At 40.1% G+C, this 13,486-nt stretch overlaps 1 protein-coding gene and 1 long non-coding RNA gene across 4 annotated transcripts in view; one reads left to right on the top strand and one right to left on the bottom strand.

Moving 5' to 3' along the window:
* The window catches only part of LOC122207336 (leucine-rich repeat-containing protein 37A-like), a 151,580-nt gene that overhangs the window by 93,376 nt on the left and 44,718 nt on the right, over positions 1-13,486 (top strand). The window contains exons 26-29 of the mRNA XM_042917438.1: positions 2,508-2,579; positions 5,624-5,695; positions 9,544-9,615; positions 10,335-10,415. Coding sequence (XP_042773372.1) covers positions 2,508-2,579; positions 5,624-5,695; positions 9,544-9,615; positions 10,335-10,415 — 297 coding nt within the window. The remainder of the gene's footprint in view (positions 1-2,507; positions 2,580-5,623; positions 5,696-9,543; positions 9,616-10,334; positions 10,416-13,486) is intronic.
* LOC122207345 lies at positions 6,119-12,678 on the bottom strand. 3 transcript variants are annotated; one of them, XR_006196784.1, is made up of 4 exons: positions 12,637-12,678; positions 11,110-11,254; positions 10,359-10,413; positions 6,119-6,145 (listed from the first exon to the last, which is right to left on the bottom strand). It is a non-coding gene; the product is annotated as an uncharacterized LOC122207345 (long non-coding RNA). The 3 variants fall into 3 exon arrangements; XR_006196785.1 differs by lacking the exon at positions 6,119-6,145 and adding an exon at positions 6,265-6,305; XR_006196783.1 differs by lacking the exon at positions 6,119-6,145 and having other exon boundaries at positions 9,990-10,413.

Raw genomic sequence — 13,486 nt, 5'->3', positions numbered from 1 at the left:
CAGAAAAGGTTTGAAAAAGTTGGCTTAGTAAAATGAGAGGAATTGAAGTTAACCTCAAATTGTCACCTACAAGACAAGAAAATATAGAACACTTACATTAATTTGAATGCCATTAACCCAGAATTTTTAAATAATTTAATCTAAATTAAATATTTAGATATTAAATATTTAACTAAGCAGGTGAATTATGTAAGCAGTATTACCAAGTACATATTAAATTATTAAGAGATTAAGGATTTCAGTGTGGGAAATTTTATTAGTTTATTTTTTTATTATTATTTTTTATGTCATTTATTGTTAAGTTAGCTAACATACAATGTGCACTTGGCTTCAGGAGTAGATTCCTGTGATCAGTGTGGAAATTCTTATGCCACCATAAAAATAGATGTTTAAAATGATGGTTAAGGGGTTGGGGCTCCTGGGTGGCTCAGTTGGTTGGGCGTCCGACTTTGACTCAGGTCGTGATCTCACAGTTTGTGGGTTTGAGCCCCGTGTCGGGCTCTGTGCTGACAGCTCAGAGCCCGGAGCCTGTTTCAGATTCTGTCTCCCTCTCTCTCTGCCCCTCCCCCACTCATGCTCTGTCTCTCTCAAAAATAAATAAACATTAAAAAAATGATGGCTAAGGGGCACGTGGCTGTCTCAGTCATTAGAGTCTGCAACTCTTGATCTCGAGGTTGTAGGTTAGAGCCCCATGTTAGGTATAGAGATTACTTAAAAAAAAATGAAATCTTTAAAAATATAATGATGGTTAAGTGGTATAGTTAGAAATGTTTACACTAAACAAACATCAGAAATGCCTCTAACTTCGCTAATTACAGAATAAACATCTCTCCAGCCTCATTGTCAAGGAAGAAATGTTTGCATATATCTCTGTACATTAGACATACAGAGATACTAATGTTCTTTGCTATGGAGGTTCAGTGTTTATTCTTTGTCCATGCCATGCAAAGCTGTGTATTTCATTAATCCTTTTTAAAAAATTTTTTTAATGTTTATTTATTTTTGAGAGAGAGAGAGACAGAGTATGAGCAGGGTAGGCACAGAGAGAGAGAGGGAGACACAGAATCCGAAGCAGGCTCCAGGCTCTGAGCTTCAGCACAGAGCCCAGTGCAGGGCTTGAACCCATGGACTGCAACCTGAGCCGAAGTCGGATGCTTAACCGACTGAGCCACGCAGGTGCCCCATTAATGTTGGTATTCTCAAATCCTTTTGTGTTTTCTCTGTTAACTGTGTCATTGACTATAAGCTGTTATATTTGTTTTTTATTTTCTGTCCTGAATAGAATTGGCTTTCTCACTCCATTTGGTCATTCCTGAGTGCAATTTATCTTTGTAGTTGAGATTTGACTTGCTTCTGTTTTCTGGTCCTAAGGAAGAGGTGAAATGAACCACGGGGCTTGTTATTGGTGACAGGTCCCCCTGAGAGTTAAAGAAGAGGTGGGAGGTGACTTCTAATGGCTAGTCAGAGTGTATACCCTTCCTCCAGGGTTCTGGGACCCTGCCCCCTTCTAACACCAATGGCTCCTGCCTGGAAGAAAACACCCTTTGCTGCCAGATCCAAGGAGGAAGGATGTGGGGTTGATGTGCTGTCCTTGGTCCTACTGCAGTATCCCAGCTAATCACCCTGTAGGTGGCTCCAAGGCATTTCTGGTGGGGAGTGTTTGTAGAGCTACTCCCTTGGCTTTGAGCTAAGGTTGTGGATTTTCTAATTGTATCTTTTCTAATCATCCTTAGGGACTTTGGTGGAGTTTGGAGTTTGGTAGAGACTTGGCATGTTTCAATCTGCCAGCTTGAAATAGCACAACCTCTTAGGAAGACAATTTTGTACCCCTGTTAAATCCTGGAGAAACTTAGGCAAATGTGTACTAGGATATAAACAGAAAAATGTCCAAAGCAGCACTGTTTATAATAACTAAAAATTAGAAAAATCTAGTATCCACCAACAGTAGAATGAACAAATAGTGTTACACGGGTATTTACTCTACACTTATTAAACTGAGCATTTATGTTATGTGCATTTTATGCACATTTTTAGTTCTCACAGATATTTTTTAGATGGGGAAAAAAATTAGATGGCTTTACTTGTAGCACTGATATGGTTATAAATAGGGCTTCCACAATAAAATTTGGGAAAAGAGAGGAGGAAGTGGCAGTTCTGTCCATGTTTTTGCCACTCAGGGCTGGGTTCTAACAGAGATTTTGTGATCCAGAGAGTAGGCATTAAATGTACATTTTGGTGTGAAGAGTGGATAGGGGTGTGTGTGTGTGTGTGTGTGTGTGTGTGTGTGTGTGTGTGAGAGAGAGAGAGAGAGAGGAGAGAGACAAAGGAGTATGTGAGAAGAAAAGATTTGAATCAAACAGCAGAGATCACCATCCCTACATTAAATAAGAATTAGTGTATTTGGTGGCACCATTACCCAGGTTTCTCTCACATCTAGCGGTCCTGTGTAGCAAATAGTTGTAGTTATTTTTGCATTTTGACCCAGAAATGACCTTTTCATTTTGCAGAATTCTCAGGGACAATTATCTGACCGAATTACATAAAGACACATTTGAAGGCCTGCTATCCCTCCAGTATTTGTAAGTTAATCAGTTCATCATTTATTATGAGTTTTTAGTTATATTATTTATTAAAAAATACAGGGTTCAAATTGGATAATTGCAACAATTTCTTCTAACAGTAGAATTCTATAATTCTCTATAGTGGAATTCTATAATTCTCTCTATTAAATTCTATAACTCTGTAAGTCTGTGGGGACCCAGCCCATCTCTAGCATTAAATACCTCCTATGCATTTTCAACTTTTTAATTTTATAGACAAGATATAGGAAAAAGCCCTTCAGTTGTAGAGGAAAAGGGGTAATGAAGTCTGAGCAATTATGGACACCCATATGAACCTTGTTATGTAAGTGTTCATATACCATCTGCTTTTATTTATATTTATTATTTATGGCCCATGGATCAAATCCTGTGTATGGTCTGTCTTGATACAACCTATGAGTTCAGAATGATTTTCATGTTCTTAAAGGGCTGTAAAAGAGAAAAGAAGAGAAAGAAACAGAGAATATGTGACAGAGACCGTATATGGCCTGCAAAGCCTAAAATATTTACTGTCTGGCCTTTACAGAAAAGGTTTGAAAAAGTTGGCTTAGTAAAATGAGAGGAATTGAAGTTAACCTCAAATTGTCACCTACAAGACAAGAAAATATAGAACACTTACATTAATTTGAATGCCATTAACCCAGAATTTTTAAATAATTTAATCTAAATTAAATATTTAGATATTAAATATTTAACTAAGCAGGTGAATTATGTAAGCAGTATTACCAAGTACATATTAAATTATTAAGAGATTAAGGATTTCAGTGTGGGAAATTTTATTAGTTTATTTTTTTATTATTATTTTTTATGTCATTTATTGTTAAGTTAGCTAACATACAATGTGCACTTGGCTTCAGGAGTAGATTCCTGTGATCAGTGTGGAAATTCTTATGCCACCATAAAAATAGATGTTTAAAATGATGGTTAAGGGGTTGGGGCTCCTGGGTGGCTCAGTTGGTTGGGCGTCCGACTTTGACTCAGGTCGTGATCTCACAGTTTGTGGGTTTGAGCCCCGTGTCGGGCTCTGTGCTGACAGCTCAGAGCCCGGAGCCTGTTTCAGATTCTGTCTCCCTCTCTCTCTGCCCCTCCCCCACTCATGCTCTGTCTCTCTCAAAAATAAATAAACATTAAAAAAATGATGGCTAAGGGGCACGTGGCTGTCTCAGTCATTAGAGTCTGCAACTCTTGATCTCGAGGTTGTAGGTTAGAGCCCCATGTTAGGTATAGAGATTACTTAAAAAAAATGAAATCTTTAAAAATATAATGATGGTTAAGTGGTATAGTTAGAAATGTTTACACTAAACAAACATCAGAAATGCCTCTAACTTCGCTAATTACAGAATAAACATCTCTCCAGCCTCATTGTCAAGGAAGAAATGTTTGCATATATCTCTGTACATTAGACATACAGAGATACTAATGTTCTTTGCTATGGAGGTTCAGTGTTTATTCTTTGTCCATGCCATGCAAAGCTGTGTATTTCATTAATCCTTTTTAAAAAATTTTTTTAATGTTTATTTATTTTTGAGAGAGAGAGAGACAGAGTATGAGCAGGGTAGGCACAGAGAGAGAGAGGGAGACACAGAATCCGAAGCAGGCTCCAGGCTCTGAGCTTCAGCACAGAGCCCAGTGCAGGGCTTGAACCCATGGACTGCAACCTGAGCCGAAGTCGGATGCTTAACCGACTGAGCCACGCAGGTGCCCCATTAATGTTGGTATTCTCAAATCCTTTTGTGTTTTCTCTGTTAACTGTGTCATTGACTATAAGCTGTTATATTTGTTTTTTATTTTCTGTCCTGAATAGAATTGGCTTTCTCACTCCATTTGGTCATTCCTGAGTGCAATTTATCTTTGTAGTTGAGATTTGACTTGCTTCTGTTTTCTGGTCCTAAGGAAGAGGTGAAATGAACCACGGGGCTTGTTATTGGTGACAGGTCCCCCTGAGAGTTAAAGAAGAGGTGGGAGGTGACTTCTAATGGCTAGTCAGAGTGTATACCCTTCCTCCAGGGTTCTGGGACCCTGCCCCCTTCTAACACCAATGGCTCCTGCCTGGAAGAAAACACCCTTTGCTGCCAGATCCAAGGAGGAAGGATGTGGGGTTGATGTGCTGTCCTTGGTCCTACTGCAGTATCCCAGCTAATCACCCTGTAGGTGGCTCCAAGGCATTTCTGGTGGGGAGTGTTTGTAGAGCTACTCCCTTGGCTTTGAGCTAAGGTTGTGGATTTTCTAATTGTATCTTTTCTAATCATCCTTAGGGACTTTGGTGGAGTTTGGAGTTTGGTAGAGACTTGGCATGTTTCAATCTGCCAGCTTGAAATAGCACAACCTCTTAGGAAGACAATTTTGTACCCCTGTTAAATCCTGGAGAAACTTAGGCAAATGTGTACTAGGATATAAACAGAAAAATGTCCAAAGCAGCACTGTTTATAATAACTAAAAATTAGAAAAATCTAGTATCCACCAACAGTAGAATGAACAAATAGTGTTACACGGGTATTTACTCTACACTTATTAAACTGAGCATTTATGTTATGTGCATTTTATGCACATTTTTAGTTCTCACAGATATTTTTTAGATGGGGAAAAAAATTAGATGGCTTTACTTGTAGCACTGATATGGTTATAAATAGGGCTTCCACAATAAAATTTGGGAAAAGAGAGGAGGAAGTGGCAGTTCTGTCCATGTTTTTGCCACTCAGGGCTGGGTTCTAACAGAGATTTTGTGATCCAGAGAGTAGGCATTAAATGTACATTTTGGTGTGAAGAGTGGATAGGGGTGTGTGTGTGTGTGTGTGTGTGTGTGTGTGTGTGTGAGAGAGAGAGAGAGAGGAGAGAGACAAAGGAGTATGTGAGAAGAAAAGATTTGAATCAAACAGCAGAGATCACCATCCCTACATTAAATAAGAATTAGTGTATTTGGTGGCACCATTACCCAGGTTTCTCTCACATCTAGCGGTCCTGTGTAGCAAATAGTTGTAGTTATTTTTGCATTTTGACCCAGAAATGACCTTTTCATTTTGCAGAATTCTCAGGGACAATTATCTGACCGAATTACATAAAGACACATTTGAAGGCCTGCTATCCCTCCAGTATTTGTAAGTTAATCAGTTCATCATTTATTATGAGTTTTTAGTTATATTATTTATTAAAAAATACAGGGTTCAAATTGGATAATTGCAACAATTTCTTCTAACAGTAGAATTCTATAATTCTCTATAGTGGAATTCTATAATTCTCTCTATTAAATTCTATAACTCTGTAAGTCTGTGGGGACCCAGCCCATCTCTAGCATTAAATACCTCCTATGCATTTTCAACTTTTTAATTTTATAGACAAGATATAGGAAAAAGCCCTTCAGTTGTAGAGGAAAAGGGGTAATGAAGTCTGAGCAATTATGGACACCCATATGAACCTTGTTATGTAAGTGTTCATATACCATCTGCTTTTATTTATATTTATTATTTATGGCCCATGGATCAAATCCTGTGTATGGTCTGTCTTGATACAACCTATGAGTTCAGAATGATTTTCATGTTCTTAAAGGGCTGTAAAAGAGAAAAGAAGAGAAAGAAACAGAGAATATGTGACAGAGACCGTATATGGCCTGCAAAGCCTAAAATATTTACTGTCTGGCCTTTACAGAAAAGGTTTGAAAAAGTTGGCTTAGTAAAATGAGAGGAATTGAAGTTAACCTCAAATTGTCACCTACAAGACAAGAAAATATAGAACACTTACATTAATTTGAATGCCATTAACCCAGAATTTTTAAATAATTTAATCTAAATTAAATATTTAAATATTAAATATTTAACTAAGCAGGTGAATTATGTAAGCAGTATTACCAAGTACATATTAAATTATTAAGAGATTAAGGATTTCAGTGTGGGAAATTTTATTAGTTTATTTTTTTATTATTATTTTTTATGTCATTTATTGTTAAGTTAGCTAACATACAATGTGCACTTGGCTTCAGGAGTAGATTCCTGTGATCAGTGTGGAAATTCTTATGCCACCATAAAAATAGATGTTTAAAATGATGGTTAAGGGGTTGGGGCTCCTGGGTGGCTCAGTTGGTTGGGCGTCCGACTTTGACTCAGGTCGTGATCTCACAGTTTGTGGGTTTGAGCCCCGTGTCGGGCTCTGTGCTGACAGCTCAGAGCCCGGAGCCTGTTTCAGATTCTGTCTCCCTCTCTCTCTGCCCCTCCCCCACTCATGCTCTGTCTCTCTCAAAAATAAATAAACATTAAAAAAATGATGGCTAAGGGGCACGTGGCTGTCTCAGTCATTAGAGTCTGCAACTCTTGATCTCGAGGTTGTAGGTTAGAGCCCCATGTTAGGTATAGAGATTACTTAAAAAAAATGAAATCTTTAAAAATATAATGATGGTTAAGTGGTATAGTTAGAAATGTTTACACTAAACAAACATCAGAAATGCCTCTAACTTCGCTAATTACAGAATAAACATCTCTCCAGCCTCATTGTCAAGGAAGAAATGTTTGCATATATCTCTGTACATTAGACATACAGAGATACTAATGTTCTTTGCTATGGAGGTTCAGTGTTTATTCTTTGTCCATGCCATGCAAAGCTGTGTATTTCATTAATCCTTTTTAAAAAATTTTTTTAATGTTTATTTATTTTTGAGAGAGAGAGAGACAGAGTATGAGCAGGGTAGGCACAGAGAGAGAGGGAGACACAGAATCCGAAGCGGGCTTCAGTCTCTGAGCTGTTGGCCCAGAGCCTGATGCGGGGCTCGAATTCATGAGCAGTGAGATCATGACCTGAACCGAACGAAGTCAGATGCTCAATCGACTAAGCCATCCAGGCACCCCTCATTAATCCTTATTAATGATGTGCTTTAGAAAATAGATTCTTCTTGCAAATGTGGAAGGCTTAAGGGTAGTGAGTAAAAAGAATCTCATATGACACTAAAAATAGCCCTTCAAATTATCAAACCTTCCAAGTCTTAGGGGACAACCACTTTGTATTGGTCTTCTTGGCTACCTCTGCCATCTGGGCTCCAAACGTTACAAACACAGTTTGGAGAAAACCAAAAGAGACAAACTGCGCAATGGATAGGGCCTTTCATTATTTCTACTATGAGGTACTTTGTAAGCCAATTATTTCATGTCAGGTGAAGTGTTCTCATTCATTCATTCAAAAAAAATGTGAATCAAAACCTAAAAAAGAATGTGACAGGCCCTATGCCCAGTACCATAGGCACGCAGATGGTTAAGACAGGCTTCCCACCCTTGTAGGAACTCATGATTTCACAGGGAAAATAAACAGAAGCTTAAACCATAATGCCTAAGCACTAAATGGATGATGAAGCACTGACAAAGTGCAGAAGAGGGAGCCACAAAGTCGTAAAACCACATTTCTTTTCAGTCGTTTTGCTCCTTCTACTCACTACCCAGCTGTTAATTTATTTTATAAATATTTGAGTTTGTTCTTTGTCCATGCATCAGTTTTAAACACAGTAGACAACGCAGATGAGCAAGACTAGTCCATACTTTCATGGAGTTTATGCCCAGAGGAAATGGAATGCCAGAATAACTATATTAAGAAGAAATTGGGGCACCTGACCGGCTGAGTCAGTAGAGCATGCGACTCTTGATCTCAGGGTCGTGAGTTCAAGCCCCAGGTTGGGCGTGGAGTCTACTTTAAAAAATTAAAAGAAGGAGAAGAAGGAGGAGGAGGAGAGGGGGAGGGGAAGAAATGGATTTGGGCAATGAGAAGTATAAGTTGTTTTTGGAACACAGAAGAGGGGGGGAAGACTTCAAGTTGGATCAGGGAAGTTACTAGAGAAATACTGTTTGAACAGAACCTTGAATGGCTATGACGTATCATCAGATAGACATCTTGGGAAGAATATGCTTGCAAGATAGAGTGAGTGAAAGGCAAAATGCAGGAGAAATTTCTTTGGTATCTGTAGAGTAGGAAACTAGAGCCGGATTTAGGATTTTGAAGGCCTTGGATAATATGCCAGGCTACCGTGTTATCACAGCAGTGCTCTAGGACAAACTTTAGACTGCACCAGGGTCACCGGGAGGCCTTGTCAGAACACAGGTTCCACCTCCACAGTTCCTGATTCACTCAGTCCAGAGTAGAGCTGAGAATTTGCATCTTGAGTAAGTTCCCAAGTGACTCTGATATTTGAGAACCACTCCTGGAGAATTAATCTGGTGACTGTGTGCAGTATAGATTAGAATGGGAGAGACCAGAGATGAAAATGCCAGTCAGAAGATGGTGGTACCCATGTAGGTGGAAAGTGAGGGACTCGGCTGAAATCCATGGAAATAAGAGGGTCAACCATAATCAAGAATGGGTGTTTCCAAATAAAAATCCAGGACCATGTTGTTTTTTTGTTGGCCCCACTTGCAGCTGAAACAATTGATAAATTCATAGACCGTTTAGGCAACGTACAACCAAAAATAAATTTCTATTAATATGATAATATAATTCTGAGTTCGTTCAAAGTTAGGTATTGATTAGAGGAGTAACTTCTTTTCAAGTTAAATGAAAAGGTATCTTTTACCTCTTCTGGTATTGACTTGGTGTCAAGAAATAGAACTAAACCAGGAAGGTGTGCTAATGTGAGAATATCCCTTTTAATATTAGAAATTATATGTGGCGATCACAACTTTGAGCTCATAATTTAGAAATTGATGAGGCCACAAAAAGTCATTTAATCAATTCTTCTGCTCTCAGGAAAGATTACTTCCAAGATCTATCAAGATCTATAGTTGTATATTTTATGTATGAAGATCACAAAGGTGAGACTCTTAAGAAAGGTGAGGACAGGGTTAGGGGCTCTGGAAGGTTCAAATAACAATTCCTAATACTCAGAGTTTAGCCAAAAGCTACTTATTCAATACTACCATCCTACTAATTAGATATCTTATAGCTAATTGAGGCAATATTTTCCTTTTCCTTTTCCTAGAGATTTATCCTGCAATAAAATACAATCTATTGAAAGACGTACATTTGAATCACTACCTTTTTTGAAGTTTATGTAAGTTACAAATATAAATTCATTATATTTGGAATTTGTATTAAACTTAATTGTAAACCTCTTTGTTATTCATTTGGAATGAATGAAACTTTATTAGTCGAAAGCTACTAAAATTATGTAGCAAATCTTTTTTGTCTGTGGCAAAGTTTGGTGTGAGAGTTATTATAGAGATCAGAGTGAATCGTTCTAGAGCAGCAGTTCTCTGCCAGGGTGATTTTGCATCCAGGTGACACTTGGTAGTGTCTAGAGACATTTTTGATTGTCAGACTGTAGATGTGCTCCTGGCATCTAGTGGGTGGAGGCCAGGGCTGCTGTCACACCCTACAGTTCACAGGGCAGCACCCCCCCCCCCCATAACAAAGATTATCCAACCATAAATCTCAACAGTGCTAAAGTTGTGAAACGTTTTTCTAGAGAAATAAACTTACTTCTCTAGAAAAAAATACTTACTTAACACAAGTATTTATTGAGCATTTACTGATTTGTATCTAATGCACCACATGTATAAACATGAAAGTATAAATCTTTCATGCAAATATTTTTTTAAAAAGGCAAGTATCTTTCATAGTGAGATTTCTTTAGTGTATGGAGAGAGTATTGTGGTTATGTTTCATTATCTATAAATTAGAATCACTGCCAAAGGATAAATATTCTGAAAGAATATCTTTTTTTTCTCTTTGTTTGTGTCTTGTTTTTTTTGTGTGTGTGTGTGTGTGTAGAAATCTTGGTTGCAATTTACTCACCGAACTGAGCTTTGGAACATTTCAGGCCTGGCATGGAATGCCGTTTTTACACAAGCTGTAAGTGAAATAGAAAATGAATACATGTAAAAAAAAAAAAAAAAAAAAACTACATGTAAAAATATCATACAGTGATTGGTTAGGCGTGTGTTAATAAACCCAGTATGAATTCTGGAAAGTAGGTCTTAAAATCCATTTTTTTTTTTCAAATGAGGAAACTAAGGTACAAAGAGGCCAAGAGACTTGTCTTAACTCCTAAATGGCACTCTCTGCCCTCCCTCGTAACCAGCTTTCTGTGGGCAATGAAAGCCCCAAGCAAGTAACACCCAAGTCAGTATTATCATGGGAATTCGTGACAGTGATGCTTCCCCAAGGTGTGCATGGTCCTTGAAATCCACTTTTGAATTTAACTTTGATTCCTGCTCATGTGCAAGTTTCCTATGCAAAAGAGAACTTCAAAGAACTAAGTTTAGCACAGAGTTCTCCAGGCAGCAAAAGGTGTGGGTGCTTCTTGAGCCATCAGGAAAGCAGAAAGAACTCCTGAATGCCTGCCACAGGGCACTGCTCTCCATGTGTTTTCTTTCCTGACCACTCTTCAATTAAGAAGTGTGTTATTCCCTTTCAGCCGGAAAATTCTGTGATTTCTCTGTAAAAAAGCAAATCATACTGGACATGTTCAGTGGCCTGAGGGGGATTTTTAGACTCAAGGTTGAAGACCCTCCTCTAAAGCAGACGCTGGAAAAGACTGTCTTACTGTCTTGTGGTTCAGAAATCCGATTTCACAACTTATCTTCCATTAGATGAAAGTGTTTACGGTGTGTCCGGAGCTGGAGTAAGTTCCTGCGGGTGCCCAAGAGCAGGGGCCTCCTCTCTCCTCTCATTAATTTGCTGATGCCTAACTTGGGGAAAGAATACTGAGGGTCAGTTTTTTGTTTTGCCGGCATGCCAGAGAACGGGCTCATTGAGTTTCTCCACCAAGAGGTTTTAGTGGTGTCAATATAATGTCTTAAAACTCACCACCTCTACTAAGCATCTTATAACACCGAGAGTCTCTTCTAAGAATCTGAATTTCATAGTTATGTAGGCAATACAGGACAAAATAGGGTGGAATCCGTTGATAACAATGAATGAATTCATTGAAAAACACTCAGTGCCACGCACACTCTGTGTCGACAGTGTACTAAGTACTGGGGGTACAAAGAATACACAGGGACTGTCCCCAAGAATCTTTCATACTGGAAGGAGAAAAAGATGGCCATTGATGGGAAAACGTATGTGAGTCATGCTGGCATCAGTGCAGCAGGGTAACGAGCTGGGGGGTGACAAAGTAGGGGATGGTTGTGGAATAGAAAAGATTTGTCGTGGACAAGGCAACAACTTGCTTGTGTTGAGTTTTCACGTTCATCTTGATGAAGTTTTGGGGAGATGGTGGGGAGTCGGGAGCCGACGGCCAAGAAAGAATTCTTGAACATGTCTTTGGTGCAAAAAGGCGATTTTATGAAAGCACAGGGACAGGACCGTGGGCAGAAAGAACTGCACTGGGGTTGTGAAGAGTGACAGGTTATATGCTATGGAATTGGGAGGTCAAGTCAAAAGGGAAGTCTCCAGAGGGACTGTGATATGTGAAAGAGGACTCCTAAGATACCAGAGGCCTTGCTATTGTCAAGCTAAGGTTGTTTTTCCGTCTAGCAAAGCATTAAGACAGTAGGGAGTTCCTGGAGAAATATTTTATTTGCCTGCCTCAAGTATCTGTCAATAGGCTGCAGGTTATAAGGAAATTTAATTTTACCTGAGATTTCCTTCTTGCCTTTGTTCCCCATATCACTATGGAGGGGTGATGTTGGGGCTCCAGGAAGCTGATTCTGTAGGTTTCTGGCGATTAGGCTATTGATAAGATTGCCTTTTTCTTGTAATTTACTAAGATATTTGTAAACTGATGGAAACTCCTATCTTGCCCGACTGAGATCTCTTATCAGTTAACCATTTGTTTTCTTTCCTTTCCTTTGTCCTCGAGCAGCCAGAATCACACATATCCCACCTGGGGCGGGGGCATGTGCTAACTTGTATTTTGCCCTCAACTTGCCTCATGCTCCCTCATCGATCTTACATGACAGAAAAAGGTAATTAAAGAACCAGAGCTAGCTGGTATTGAGAATAAATTAATACTCATGTCATGTGTGTTATGCCCAGAATTCGTGATCCCCAAATACCGCCAGGGAGCCGAGTCCGATGTAAAAGCAAAAGAGCCTTTTTTCGAGCTAGCTCGAGCTCAGTCCCCTACCTGCACTGATGCAGAGGTGAGATACCGGGGAGAGAGAGCCAGTTTCAAAAGGACAAAGGTTTTATGGGGGCCTAGGGGCAGTTGGTGAGGTAATGGCTGTGGCCTCAGCTGATTGGCTGGGGAAGGGTTCTGGGGAAGAGTGCTGTTAGGCAGTTGGGGGGGGGGGGTTACTCAAGGGGAGGAGGTGTGGTCAAGGTGAAGGACACAGAACAAGATGGAGTCAGCCGGTGTAGGCCCGCCCTTTCATTCCCCCCTTGTCATGTAGCTTAGGGACCCAATCATGGGACCGGCTGCATTTATGGTGACAAGGGGAACAGAGTTTGGAGGTTTATGCAAAGTTCTGGGAACCAAGTGTCCCTGGGGTGGCTCTGGGACGTCTGATTAAGTATTGTCCCCGAGCTGGTGTCTATGATCTGCCAGGTGATGTTTTGGGGGGCGTGGGGACTCCCGGCAGCATGAGCAATGACAAGCAGAGTTAACAGAGTTACCAATATTAGGTGGGCCGAATGCGCTGTAGCTTGAGCTTGAGCAGGCTGTGTTGGTCCCGACTGATGGCCCATCGCGTGACTATGTCCTTCCGGATGGAGGAGGGGTCCGCTGGCCGAGCGTGGGTGTGATGGACCCAGGTCGCGATGCCGTCTACCTTGAGAGTGGTGGGGGTTGTCAACACCACGATGTAGGGTCCCTTCCAGCGCGGCTCGAGAGTCTCTTGGTGGTGCCTCTTGACGTAGACCCAGTCTCCCGGCCTATACTGATGAGGTGTCCGGATCGGGCCAGCCTCTTGGATGGCACGGAGGCGCGGCCAAATGTCCTCGTGCGCCCTCTGGAGCCCGCTCAAGGAAAGAAAAAG

This window comes from Panthera leo, chromosome E1, assembly GCF_018350215.1.
Source record: "Panthera leo isolate Ple1 chromosome E1, P.leo_Ple1_pat1.1, whole genome shotgun sequence".
Lineage (NCBI taxonomy): Eukaryota > Metazoa > Chordata > Mammalia > Carnivora > Felidae > Panthera > Panthera leo.
This window is presented reverse-complemented; position numbering and strand designations above follow the sequence as displayed.